This window comes from Impatiens glandulifera, chromosome 3 (genome assembly GCF_907164915.1).
Source record: "Impatiens glandulifera chromosome 3, dImpGla2.1, whole genome shotgun sequence".
Taxonomy (NCBI): Eukaryota; Viridiplantae; Streptophyta; class Magnoliopsida; order Ericales; family Balsaminaceae; genus Impatiens; species Impatiens glandulifera.
In genome coordinates this window covers 28,766,266-28,780,844 of record NC_061864.1, presented here as the reverse complement: position 1 = coordinate 28,780,844, position 14,579 = coordinate 28,766,266, and the positions used below count along the sequence as shown (strand labels likewise).

Here is a 14,579-nt window from a genome sequence, read left to right as displayed (position 1 = left end):
ATAAATGAGGCAAGCCATGGAAACTGTCAAGTCTAAATACCTAAAACAAACATACTAAACATACTAGATTAGTATTTATTTTTGATAACATTCAATTTTGTTGCTACATTTTATCAGATAATGGCTCTAGTGAATAGAAAAGAAAGAAAAAAAAAATGGTTAGTCCTGTTTGCGAATAAACTAAATCAAACTAGCACTAAAACAAGCACCATGAAATATATTATCATAAATAGTGTTTGATCAGATAAATCCAAGCATTTCAGAGAGACAAAAGGTTATCAAGTATGAAACAAATAGTATCAATAAAATGAATTATAAACAATGAAGAGAATAAGAGGCCCCAATATCAGCATATGATCATCATCTTTTGCCTTTTATGAGCTTCATAAAGAAATTCTGAAACATTTCTCCTCTTGAATATCAGCCTTGACACACCATACAACAATTTCCATCTTTTATGGGAATTTCTAACCACAGTAGAGTAACATGTGTTGTTACCATTTGAACCTGCATTAACATTCATCATGGATATTTCATTGCTTAGAAAATGATTCCAATCATCCACAAAAAAACCGCTCAAATCCACCTCAGTTTCCTTCTCATAAAATTCGTTCATTCCTTCATTAAGGGGATGATGATGATTGTCTTCATGATGAATCGGAGTAGGAATTAGTCGATGGGAAGAAGCCTCCTTATAAGGGACCAACAAATTCTCCTTTGAATTAAATGCAAATAACACACTTTTGCGTGCAATGGCCTGATATATGTGTAGTATAATATGAAAGTTAAACTTGAGAACAACAAGTTACAAAAGAAAATGTTATTTAGGAAATCAATATATATGGGAATCTAACCTTGTTGTCATCAAGAAGTTGATCAAAGGCAATGAACTGACCATCAAAATGATCAAGTCCAATGATTTCCCCAATAATATTGAAGACTACACCATCATGCCAATATGTTTCCCTATTGAAACTACATTTTTGAGCATGTTTGACAGTATCTTCAAATGATTTCTCAGACATATCTTTGCCAATAAGCTGCAAAAATCCCCCATCAATAAAATATGAATAAATGAAAACTGGAGATGATAATATTGATTTATTTGTTGCTAGAAAGAATCATTTTGATTAATGAGTGTCCTAAATGTGTACTAGAATTGGCATCACATAAAATAAATGGATATAGTTGCTTATACTAAAAGCATGTGAATCATTTCATAATTAGAAAAAAATAAATTGAAAGTAAATAACTGAAACACAAATTAATGCTAAAGTGGACAATATATACTTTAATGTGATATATTTGAGAAACCCAAAATAGGAATAAGGAGAAACATGATCATGGCTAACTTGGTCCCATTGGCTGAACAGTAGGCACAACACCACTGGGTCGTGCCATATGTCCAGGCCTACTATCAGGGTTAGTTTGATGCTACTTTTGTTAAAATCATAACATTGTATGAGTTAATCTAACAAAATAAAAGAGGGAAGAGGTATATTGAAAACTTACTTTTCGCAGCCTTTGAGGGTTCAAGTTGAATTCTCTAAGAAAAGTTTGAACAATATTTATATCATTTGTTCTCAAGCTCTTATGCATAGGGCCACCTTTAATAATGTTCTTTAGCCTCCAAATATCATCAGATGGAGTTGGAATGGGGTGCTTAACATATACTGCAAAAAGAGAAAAAAATATGCATCAAAAACTGATCATATGTAACCCGACAAGAAGAAGAAGAATGCATTAGTAGTAGCTAGTTACATGTGTTGCGACGATCCTTGATAGTGAATGGTTCCATTACAGCTGCTTTCACTGTAATCCCGTTACAATTGCCAACCACTGTAGCTACTAGCACGAACTCACGTTTCTTCAACCATTGAGATGTATGGGCAAAATATAAATCATTAATGCATCCAATCCCTTCATTAAGATACACAAATATGTTCCCATGAAGAAGTGACTTGTTTGTTTCACTTTCCTTGTTGATCTTTTGGTTCAAATCTTCCTCGCCGAGAAGTTGGTAGCTCTCAAGAACAAATATTTGTACATGTGATGAGGCTCCAGGACCAGAGTTCACAATTTTGCTAGTAGATTCATCAATTAAGGCGACTTGAATGCTGTTTCCATTTTCTCCCACAATTTTTGATCCACTGAGTACTTGTTTATCAAGTTTGTTCAAGAAATGAAGTTTCAAGATTCTACATGAATAAGAGAAAAAATTCATAGAATGTTATTAAAGTGATTATTTGAATAAAACTATGAGTTATTTAAATATTTTTGTTTGGTATAAATTTTTAAAAATTTATTTTTTGGGATGAAAAGGCTAATATTATCATTTCTTATTTTTTCAACCATAAACTTTCTTAGTCAATATGATTACTTTATTTTTATAAAATTAAAATTTTAAATATAAAAAAAATATTATTTAACTAGCGATGGAAAATTGACGATATTGTTGGTATATCAAAAATATCGTACCGCAAAATATCAAAAATATCGATTTTTTCAATATACCGACAAAATGTAAAGTATAGTATTATTGATACCGAAATTATTGGTTCGGTAAATATATAAGATTTTTAAAATTTCGATATATAGATATATACTGAAATAATATTTATAAAGGGATTAAATAATGACGATGAAATTATAATATTTATGCTTTATATTCCATTTCAGAAATTAGATCTATATATAATTATGAAATTTTCATCAAAATCAAACATATTTAAAGTTCTATCTCCAAACATATTTAATCAATTTAATCAATTTATTTTTTATTTCCAAACATATTTAAATTTCAACATTCAAAAATATATAGTTCTATCTAAAGTTAACCTATTTATTATTTTTTTTTTTAAATAAATTTGATGTTAATTTAATTATAAAATATAATTTTTGAAAATCAAATCAAAATATATATATATATATATATATATATATATATATATATATATATATATATAATTATATATACTAGAAATGTATTCTATTTTATTTCACTATATATACTGAATTTAAGGTATACCAAAATCTAGGATAAATGTAAGAATTTTTCTATGCCGAATATAACCCTAATTTCAACTCATTGAAAACTTATAACATTTTTATTTATGAAAATTAGATTTTGTTTTGAAAAAAATACAAATAAAAATCTTATTAAACCCATCAACTTAACAAGCTCATAGAAAACAATAACGATTTAAATTTAAATTTTAATTTAAATTAAAATTTAATATTAATATTAATATTAACGGTAGTTTTCAGTATACCAAAATGTTAAGCCAGATATCCACTTTTATTGATTATACTATCTTGACTTAAACTAAAAGAAGGAAGAATTTGTTTTGACTTTGTTTTGTTAAACCTTACCGCATTTGTCTGTCAAACGTGCGAGGATTCATTAAGCCGATTTCTTCTTTCACCTGAAGAATTGCAGAAAGAGCCAAGTTAATTTCATTATTCTCTATAGTAAAAGCATGCATATGAATCAAACATCATTTTCTTCAGTCAAATTCATTCAAACAGTAAACACAAATTAAGGAGTATCAACAATCCCTAGCACAAATCCAAACATCCATCGGAGAAAGTTTCTTGAAGCCCGATAGAATCCAGATCAGGATCGAATTCCATCTTCTTCGCAACAATTTCAACCGAACTTCGAAAACAATAAGATGGACGACAACAAGAAATTCGATAGTAAGAAATACGACTTAACCCCGATCGATGTCCGCAGAACGACTATGGACTGAGAATTATGAGGAAAGGAAACTAGCAATGGTTTGATTATGAGGAAAGGAAAAGTCAACATATACAAAGAGAAGAAAGGGTGAGAGGATTATTACGATTGTTCGTAACATTGGCTGCATCGTCTGTTCTACTAGATTCGGCAAGCCACGGATCATTATCAACTCTATCTCCTTCCTGAGAGACAACAGTTCATCGAAAAACCAGTTTTAGCAGAACAAATATCACAATAAATAAACAGACAAATTAAGGAAGATGAAGAAGAAGGCTTTACTTTTGCAAGGGGGAGAAACTATTGGTAGATAATTGTTCTTCCAAATCGTCGTCTATACCTAGCCTCAGATTCTTCGACATTTCTATTCAGAGAATTGAATTGAATTGAATTGAATTGAATTGAATTGAAGAGAGATCTGTGAGCAGAGTTGGATTTAAAGGCACTGTCTTAATAGAAAACAAATATGTGAATATTTTAATAAATTTAAAGTACAAGTATATAAAAAGAGATTATTGATGTTTTATCTACTTTTAGAAGAAACTAAATGTTTCATGGCCTAATTTGTTAGGAACTTCATTATGAATTGTGATGTTTAATACCACGAAAATATTCACAAGTAGGCTAGAATCGATCAAAAGGAAGCTACCGACAACTTTCCTCGTCATTTCAATCGGTGTGAGAGAGAAAACGAGGTTGGCTACAATATGACGGCCGCAATGGCTACCTGCACGCACCATCGACCGATCCTCTCTCTCTTTTCCTAAGCAATTTCATGGTATTAAACATCACAATTCATAATGTAAAATCTTATTATTGAGATTAGTGTATTCAAATTCTATTAATTTAATTTTAATACCAAACCTTTATTGTTAAATTGGCAAATTTTAAATTAGAATTTCTGATTTTTTTTTAAAAAAAAATTATTATTTATATTCAATTAACTAGTCCAAAATTTTAATTTATTAAAATTTGAAAGTTAAATTAGTGATATTAATATTTTATTTATTTATTAATATATATCATTTAAATAATAAGTTAATAACGTTTAAAATAAAATAAAACTTTTTTTTTATTATTTTACAAATATTCCTAAATTATGAAATTAATAAAAAAAAATTAATTTCAAAGTTGATCCAATAAAAATATTAAATTTTAACTCCAGTAATTTGGATAAATGATAAATTAGTACTCTCGCTTGAAGGGATATGTCAAATTTGACACACTTATTTTTTTTTTAAACATATTGTTGTAATATTTTATTATATTTAATACTTCATATTGTTCATTTATATATAACTTCGTTAAATTTATTATCATTTCAATTTTTATAATATAATTTTCTTTCTTTTCTTTTGGTGATCCTCTCTTTTACACACTATTCTTCATTATAAACTTTGAATTCATGGCTAGTCATAGGAAAGTCATAGGGAAAGTGTCATTAGTGTGATGATTGAAGAAATGATTGTTGATAACTCTTGACAGGCAGGATACAAACTAGTAACCATTGATGCGGGTGATTAGGACGAGAGATGGAGATGACGGTGATGGTGACGGGTTTAGAGTCGTTGAGACATGAGCAGTGTAACCCCAAAACCGCTTTGGTAGACCGGACTCAAACAATATACACTGAACACGCTCAAATAGTGTTCTTTTCATTCACTCTGTCAAGCCATTCTTTAGCGGTGTCTGTCGGACGATTTTGTGACAAACCATTCACTCTTCCTTGATAAACTAATTGAACTCCTCGCCATGGACTTCAATCGTTATTTGTTCGGAGCTTTTTAACCTTCTTTCTGGTCTGAGTCTCTACCATCTTCTTCGAATTTATTATTTTGCCAAATTGAAGCATTATTATATTTTATCCTTAAACCTAAACACAATCCTATACTTATAAATTAAACAAAACCCTATACATGCAAATATAAAACATAATCATTCATTCTAAATATAATCAAACACAAACCTTATACATCCTATTATAATCAAATTAACACAAACCTATACTTGTAACTTCAATCACAATCCCTATACATAGAATATTGACTCACAATGGATATGTTTGGACAATTAAACAAGATTCATATACTTAGAAACCAAAATACCAATTCAAAAAAGTGAAAAAATTAGTGAAGAGTGACTAAACTCGAAAGATATACCTAAATTTTTCGGTTTTGACCTTCAATAACCAAAAAAAAAAATGCTGGGAAGTGGGCAAAATCAAAATATATAGTCTATATCTTTCGGTATACCCCCCCAAAAGAAAACCCCACACTTAAAAAATTTCCGATTTTTTTGGAAGGCGTTAAAGTCGAAAGATATAGTCTATATCTTTCGGTATACCGCCCAAAAGAAAATCCCTCACTTAGAAGATTTCTGATTTTTTTTTGAAGGGGTCAAAGCCGAAAGATGTAGTATATATCTTTTGGTATTCACCCTTCAAAAAAAATATTGTTTTTTGGAAGGATTCAAAACCGAAAGATATATGTTATATCTTTCGGTATTGTCTCCAAATACTGAAAGATGTGTAGAGCCTGTTGGTATCTTTTCTCATTTGCGATAGATTTCTTCCTTTTGGCACTAATACCGACAAATATATAAATCAGTCGGGAAGATCTTTCAGTAAAACCCTTTTTTTACTAGTGTTCCACTCCTCGAACTTAGCAAATTCCTCATCCTTGTGCTTCAAGATGTATACCCAAATCTTGTATAAATAATCATTAATGAAGGTAATAAAGTAATGACCTCCACCTGGAGATGCAGTCCTTATAGGCCCCCACAAGTCTAAGTGATATGTGAGCATAATTGAGCGTCTCCCGAGTCACCTCAACCGACTGCCCAAACTTCACTCTCATAGCTTTACCGTATATGCAGTTCTCGCAAAACTCCAAATCATCAAATTTCTCGTTGCCAAAATAGCCTCTCTTACTCAACTCCTTCAGACCCCTCTCACTCACGTTCCCCAATCTCATATGCCATAGACTCGTAGGCGATACATCTTGAGGCTCCGCCACTACCGCCTTATCACCAACCAAGGTGTTGCCTTGAAAGACGTAAAAACTCTTCTCTCGCATGCCTCTCATTACTACTAATGACCCATATGTGACCCTCAATACATTCTTTTCACACTTCCATGCAAAATCAAGTTGGTCTAGTGAGACGAGAGAAATTAAATTCCTCTAAAGGTCTAGGACGTGTCGTATGTCCATCAATACTCTCTCAATTCCATCATGTATCTTCAAACGCACTATTTCGATCTCCATCACCTTGCAAGACTTGTTGTTACCTAACAAAACATCTCCCACCGAAGTCTTCTTATATGTCTCGAACCAACTCTCATTTGGTGTCATAAGGAATAAACACTTGTAATCTATAATCCAACGATTGTCGGACTAATTAGTGGAGACAACTAGAACGTCCGTACTTTTGTACCCATTCTCGACCTCTTAAAAAACCACCGCTTTTCCGCTCTTCTTCCCGCCGTTACTTAAAACTGGACAATATCGCTTAAAGTGCCCCTCATTGTCACAATTGTAGTGCTTAGTAGATTTTTTCCTAAGAGACTTCGAACGCCACTTCTCATTATTATTATTTTCTTTCCTCTTGGTTCCCCCCCGAACTAAGAGTCCATCTCCACTTACATTGCTCTCATAATTCTTCTTCTTTTGGTCCTTTGATCTTAACGCACTCATTACATCATCGAGAGTAAGATCCTCCCTTCCATGCTCGAGTATGTCTACGAACATCTCATACGACTTCGGTAATGAATTCAAAAGCATCAACGCCTTACCTCATCCTTGTATTTCTCCCCGATGTTTTCCAAATCAAGGAGAGTCTTGACATAATCGTCGAGATGCGTCTACAAGTCCTTCCACTCAGCCATTCTATAATTCAAGAATTTCTGCTTGATGTATATCTAAGACTACAGGTCTTAGTCATATACAAAGACTCCAACTGAAGTCACAACTCTATTTCCGTCGTGACACTAGTAACCTCTCGCAGCACCTTATCACCGAGACTAAGAATCAAGATATTATAGACATTTTCCAACACCTCCATCTTTTTCTCTACGTCCATCGAGGCCAATTATTGTGATTCCACTCGAGTGCTTTAGCAACTCCCATGGTGCCTAAGTGTGCCATCATCTTCATATTTCACAACCCAAAGTACTTCATCGAACTTCTCGATATCAACCCTAGAAGTTGACCCCATCTCAAATCTTCAAAATAATTGATCGAATCAATAAAAAAACTCACCAAAAAAACTGAACCGCAACCTCCTTAGCCCAACTTGGCTCTGATACTAGTTTGTGGTGAAAAATATCACCCTAAGAATGAAAGCGGAATAATAGAAACCATAGTGGAATGTAAAACAATAGCGTAAAAGTAAGAAAGAACAAAAATAATGACACAAGAATTTTACCTAGGTTTGGACCAACAATGTCATACGTTCTACTTTCGGAGAATCCATTCAATAAAGTTATAATAGGGATTAAATTTTTTAACCCTCTTTGTTGTTCTAGGTTTTAGTTTTGCACATTCTTCTCATTTATAATGTATATATATATATATATGCTTTTAGAACTCATAATTAGGGTAAAAATCATGTGATATCTTTAACATCTCCACCATAATATGATCTCGTAAGGATTTAGTTGACATTTCCATAATAATAAGATTTGATTGACATTTTCACCATTATGTGATTTTATGACTTTTTGAATCCAACAAATAATCACATTTATCTTTTTTCCCGTTTTTGTACCTAACATTGAGACACATCAAATTAGGCCTCAACCCTAGGCGCAATTCCACATAAACAATAATCAACCATAAAGAAAATAAATCTAGACCTTCTCCTTGAACTAAACTTGGTCGACAACTTCTTAGTGTTTTAGATTAGTTTTTCGCTTAAAATCGCTTCAGGTTTGGTCAGCTAGTTAGCTCTTCTATTGACTTATAGATTGTATGGTTTCCCACATATTTTTTTATCAAAGAAACATGAAACACATTATGAATACAAGTAGGACTAGGTAATTCCAAACGATACGATACCTTACCCACTTTGCCAATAACTTTATATGGTCCTTGTAAGAGTAATTTGTCTGTAGGGATGATATTTTAAGAAGACCGTGTCGCCTATTTCGAAAGAGATCTATATGTTTTCCATCGTAAATTTGTTTCATCATATTTTGAGCTTTATAAAGATTAATTTTTTCTAACTATAGGTTATGCTCCCTTATTTATAGGTTGAGATCAAGTGCATCTCCGACTAATTATGGTATATGGACTGGAGGTGTTCTGGCCATATACCAATTAGTATAGAGAAATGCTTGAAAGTTGGTATTGTACCAGCCTAGTGATAGTAACTTTGTCCTAGGTGTGGGAGTTGGCTGATCATGCAACACATGTATGTTTATACAAATTTGATAACAATTTCAGTTTGGCCATCTATTGGGGTGGTAAGCCGTAGATAAATTTTGTTTAATATCTTGTAGCTTCATAAGCTCCTTCTAGAATAACTAAGGAATATTCTATCTCTAATTTAAGCATTTCATGTAATTTTTAAATATTATATATTATCAATGAATATAGTGACAATTGAATGGGATGTGTGTGAGTGTTTAATATCTATAAAGTGACTCATCTTAGATAATATATCCACAACTACAAAATAGTTGTTTTATTTGAGATTTAGGGAGACCTTTAATAAAGTCCATAAATATGTCAGACCATAATTGAGTAGAATAGGTAAGGGTTGTAGTAGACCATTCAGTAAATATGTGTCTAGTTTACTAAATTAACAAATGCTATATTTTTTAACACACCCAAATTAGAATTGAAATTAAATTCTAGTTTCAGTACTACCAAAATTGATATTATAATTCAATTTAAGTTTGGAAAAAGTATAAAATTATAATTCAATCCAACTAATATCTTTGAAAAAGATTATAATAAAAACAATTTGAATATATATTATTCAAATTATTAAAATATTGATTTCACATTACCTATTAGGATAGTTAAGTTTCAAATTTTTTTGTTTAGGTATAAATTTTTTTTAAGCAGAAGAATTTCGAATAAACCTGTTAACTTTCTAAATTAAAAAAAATAAATCGACTTCACATGTTAATTTTCTAAATTCATGAAAATAAAATATCTTTAGACAAGTGAACTTCCTAAATAACAAAAGTTCAAAATATTAATTTACTAAACAAAAATAAATAAATAAAAATAATATTAGTTCGACATTTAAACTTTCTAAATTAAAAAAATAAAATTATATATTTAACACAATAAAATAATAATATATTTTGTTTGAAAAAATAAAAAATATTAGAATTATAATTTTGAGTTAAAATGAGTGGAATTAAAAATGATATAATAATATTAGTTTGAAATATATTAAATTCTAATTTCAATTCTATTTTTAATTCATAATATTAAATGTTCTATAACCCACCCATAGTCCTTGTCATTCCTTTCCAATAGTAAACTAATTGGATGTTTTTAATAGTTATTAAATTTCATAATCCCCTTTAGAAGAGTAATGAATAATTTAAATTTCAGATTAAATTATAAATAAATAAAATTAATTATAATATTAAAATTTTAATAATAATTTTTTTATAATTAAACATTAAAATATAAAATAATTAGATTTTCATAATCAAGAATGGAACATTTTACGGACTAATTTAAGATTTAAATTATAAATTACAAAATTGAATTAACTATTTAGGTTTAAATTAAATTCGGATTAAGTTTAATTTAGATTAGATTTAAATAATCCAATTAATTTAAAATAATTTAAATTAAAAAATATTTTTTTTCTTCAAATTACGATTTCTTAACTAAATTTTCATCATTTAAGACCATCTCCAACCCACAAACTTATTTTCAAACCCAAAATACAGTAAATATCACTTCAAACAGTAATTCATCTCTAACCCAAAAACATATTTCTAAACTCAAAACAATATTCTTAGAATAATTCTTTCTTTGTTAACATTATTAACTTTATTAATATTATCTATATATTTATCAACTTTACATATTTTATCCTAATCTTTTTTTATTTATTTAATAAAATTAAAATAAAATTAATTATATATTAATAATTCATACACAACAACATAATAATACATTTTAAAATTATAAATTTATAATTTATAAAATTTAAGTTATAAAATATAATATAAAAATATAAAAATATAAAATAAGTTACATATAAAAAAACTGAATATATAAAATTAATACATATCAAAAGTGTTTTTATAATTAAACATCCTATGTAAAATAAATACAAACTAAATAAAATATTTATCCATATATCTCATTTGGGTTTGAGTGTGGATTGGAGATGGTCTAAACTAGTTTCTTCTTTCTTTCTACATATTTAGCAACAACAACAAATTTATGTTCGTGTAATATTAAAATTTTAAATGTAAAAAAATTAATTAAATTATATATATTTAATTCACTTTTTAATTTTTAATTAAATACAAATAAAATAAAATAAATGAATTTGAATAATTTCAAGTTACATTTACATATTCAATTCAATCCAATCCAATCTTATTATTATCCGTATTAATAATAAAATTGTTTCAATTATGAATTGAATAATTTCTTTTTAGAATTTTTTTTTCTGTAAGCTACTGAAAAGTTAAAACCTGACAGTTTATATAACCATTTCTCGTGTATTCTTTGTTTTAACAAATATTTTAAGGTTTCATGATCAGTTTTTAAATATATATTGCATATATGATTTCTATTTCTTGACAGCCACATAGTAAGTGCTATCGGTTCTTTCTCGTATGTAGGAAATAGTCTATTAGTAGGTGTTAGAGCCTCACATAGAAATGATATAGGTAGTTGTTTTTTAATCAAAATATCTCCCATTTCAATATTAGAAGCATTTATCTCTACAATAAATGTTTCTGAAAAATCAGGTAGACCTAGAACAGGTGGTGGTGTACGCATAAACTTTTTTAATATGTTCAAATGTTAATTGAGCCTTGAGTAATTGAACTAAGGGTTCACAATTGAACCAACCATACTTACAAGTTTATAAATGGTATGTTGTCTTGCATTTCTTCAATTTGATGTAAAAGAGGGGCAGGATCGAAGTCTGGGTAAGTTGGTCTTGAGCTTCGACTCAAGAATGGCAAGCCCAAGGAAAGATTAACGACGATTTGGAATCAATCCCCGTTGATTCAAGCATGTCTTATGAATTTCCGTTTAAGACTTCGGTTTTGATTTTCATATTTAGAATTAGGATATTTTGATCTGCTTTGGCTGATATATCGTGAATTGATGTAATGCAGGGAAGGGAAAGGCTCTGTTGAGAATATATAACTTTTGGTGTTATTCTGTTTTTTCCGACTGAACACTTGCTTTCCGGCCGATTGATTGACGGGCCTCGAGTGGCGTTGAAATACTCCATTGTCGCAAGGAGTTCCATGGCTTGTATGAATTTGAGGTTAGAAGCCGGGACTTCTGGAATCCCTGCTTGCCTTTTGTTGTGCAAATTCCTAAGGAAGGACGACAAAGCTTCTCCTGACCTGTATCTGTAATCGCTGGCCGTACCAGCACCCCAAACACAATAAACCGCAATAACTTATCTTCGTAATCTTTAGTTCAATAGAGTACATTCATGAGAATAGAAGTTACTCTTAAAACTAGCTTATTACCATTGAGTTACTAAGGGTGGTTCATTGTACCTGCTACAAAGTTTATCAACACTTCTCTAGGTAACTTTGAACCTTTGATCGAGTAATATTTGTCAAAAAAAAAGATAATCAAATTGCAATTTAATGCTGGTTTCTAAGCATAAAACTACAACATAAAGAAAAATATAAATGGACACATTACAGTCTGCAGGGATTATTAAACAAAGACCACTATTAAATTTCAAACAAAGAAATGGCAGAAAGAAAATGCAATTGGTCGCCGAAAATACAATTACTATGGTTACGAAGAAGTTATCTTCCTTCACACCCCTTTTAGTAACAAGTCAACATGATCAAAATTTAAAGGATTGGAATGATGTGCTTCATCATCTTGGTTCTTGTCGTTTTTGTTCTTCAGCCTGCTTAGGCTTTTTATTAATGGATCTCTTTTGCTCCATATTCTGCACGAACCGATCTAAGTGCAATAAGATATCTAATCACACAGAACAAGTTTCACGCACTCCATTAACTTACAAAGAAGCCTTGACATATTTGAAAAAGAAATTGTAGTACTCATGTCATTTTTATCCCTATACTTGATTAAGCTGTTTGAAGTACATGCTATAAGTTTAACTATAACATATCATTTAGTGACATATACACCTCTGGCCTTAAAAAGTAACATGTGTAAATCTTTATACATCGAGAGCCAGCACCAACCCTTGTCATTCCTATCACAACTATATGTTTTAACTAGTGATGAAAGTGTATACTTCATGTGCTTTTGATTAGCCGCGAAAAGACCATCCATGTCTCTAACGTACCAAAAGAAAAAAGTTAATTCAGATTTTGAAGTCTCATTCATGGAAAAGTTCAAGTATATCTCATGGTAAAGGTATGTTTTTTTCTATCACACATATGTTAGATATGGTTTTATCATACAAAACTTGTTCTACATCTTAAATATAGCAGAGAACATCATTAGGAAACTTGCAGAACTGGAGCTGAGTATAAATCAAACACAAATACGATACTAGTAGTAGGTTGGTTTTAGGAGGAAAAAAGGGTTCACAGGCACCAGTTAGCCACAAACATCCAATTGAAACAGCGAATAAATTGAGACAATGGACACTATGAGGATCAACATATTGGGCATATTTGGAAAGACTTTTGTGTATCTGGATCTGGATATGAATCAGATTCATATGAGAAGTCATCAAATGTTGAATAAGTTCTATTTCCAAATGTGATTTGATCTGGATCTACATCCAAGATGAGATATCTCACAACAAAAAAGTTGTTCTAAATGGGGTCTTCAAAACTGCAAACATCAATTGGACAATCTTCTAAAGCTAATATCTTTGGCTCATTCATCTTCATGACATGCTTAAAGTCAATTGGGCAGTCTTGTAAGTCTCAAACATTAAGTTGCTCTAACTCCTCCGTTCATTCTTTGAAATACAAAAGCCCTAAATGAATTATTAAATCGACACTTCTACCTCTTTTCAATTAAACAAACCTAATGGAGCAAATATTCCACAATTCAACACTGCTTAACAAGTAATTTTCACGATTAGAGGAGAAGACAACGCAGATAAAGAGTAAAATCATCATGTAACGTTGTTAGAGTTGGAAGGAAAGGTTACCTCGATAAAGACTTGCCTCTTGGTGCGACCGTTGTAATAATTGATGGAGAAAGCAGTAATCGAATATATGGTGGCCAGACCGAGACCTGCGGTCACCACCTTGAATGACAAGTCCGCTACTTTGCTACTCGCTCCCATCCCCTCCCTCTCTCTATCTCTGTATACTGTGATAATAGCTATTGAGCTGAATTCACCATTTGGAGACTTCAAAATTTTAGGTTTCTTTTTTTCTTGCTTTTCTTTAGAATGATTTTATTGGATTGTTAAATACCTTTTATATATATATATATATATCTTGTATATTTTGATTAGATCACAAATTAAAATTTTATTAATTTGAATATGAATTCAAAAACAAGGTATTTTCAAATAAGTCCATTGTTAATTTTAGAATATGATTTAAATTAGATTATTTTATATATTATAATTTAAGATTATTATCAATTTTACTTATAAAATTATAGTCACTCAATTTTTATTGTTAATTTATAATTTTTAAATTTCCTTTTGAGCTAACAAA

At 30.2% G+C, this 14,579-nt stretch overlaps 2 protein-coding genes and 1 long non-coding RNA gene across 3 annotated transcripts; all 3 read right to left on the bottom strand.

Annotated features, from left to right (window-relative positions):
- Nucleotides 1–232: 232 nt before the first annotated feature.
- Nucleotides 233–1,026, bottom strand: LOC124928688. The gene is made up of 2 exons (XM_047468944.1): nt 855–1,026; nt 233–757 (listed from the first exon to the last, which is right to left on the bottom strand). Exons 1-2 carry the CDS (start codon nt 1,023–1,025, stop codon nt 347–349), a joined length of 582 nt encoding a protein of 193 aa, XP_047324900.1. The 5' UTR covers nt 1,026; the 3' UTR covers nt 233–346.
- A 321-nt stretch (nt 1,027–1,347) lies between these two features.
- LOC124930117 (calmodulin-binding protein 60 A-like) lies at nt 1,348–6,822 on the bottom strand. Its single transcript, XM_047470478.1, has 6 exons — nt 6,565–6,822; nt 3,846–3,924; nt 3,373–3,466; nt 1,762–2,198; nt 1,513–1,673; nt 1,348–1,434 (listed from the first exon to the last, which is right to left on the bottom strand). The coding sequence occupies exons 1-6, from the start codon at nt 6,820–6,822 to the stop codon at nt 1,348–1,350; spliced, it is 1,116 nt and encodes a 371-aa protein (XP_047326434.1).
- A 5,542-nt stretch (nt 6,823–12,364) lies between these two features.
- On the bottom strand, nt 12,365–14,287 carry LOC124932700. The gene is made up of 2 exons (XR_007098773.1): nt 14,060–14,287; nt 12,365–12,874 (listed from the first exon to the last, which is right to left on the bottom strand). It is a non-coding gene; the product is annotated as an uncharacterized LOC124932700 (long non-coding RNA).
- Between the last annotated feature and the right edge of the window lie 292 nt (nt 14,288–14,579).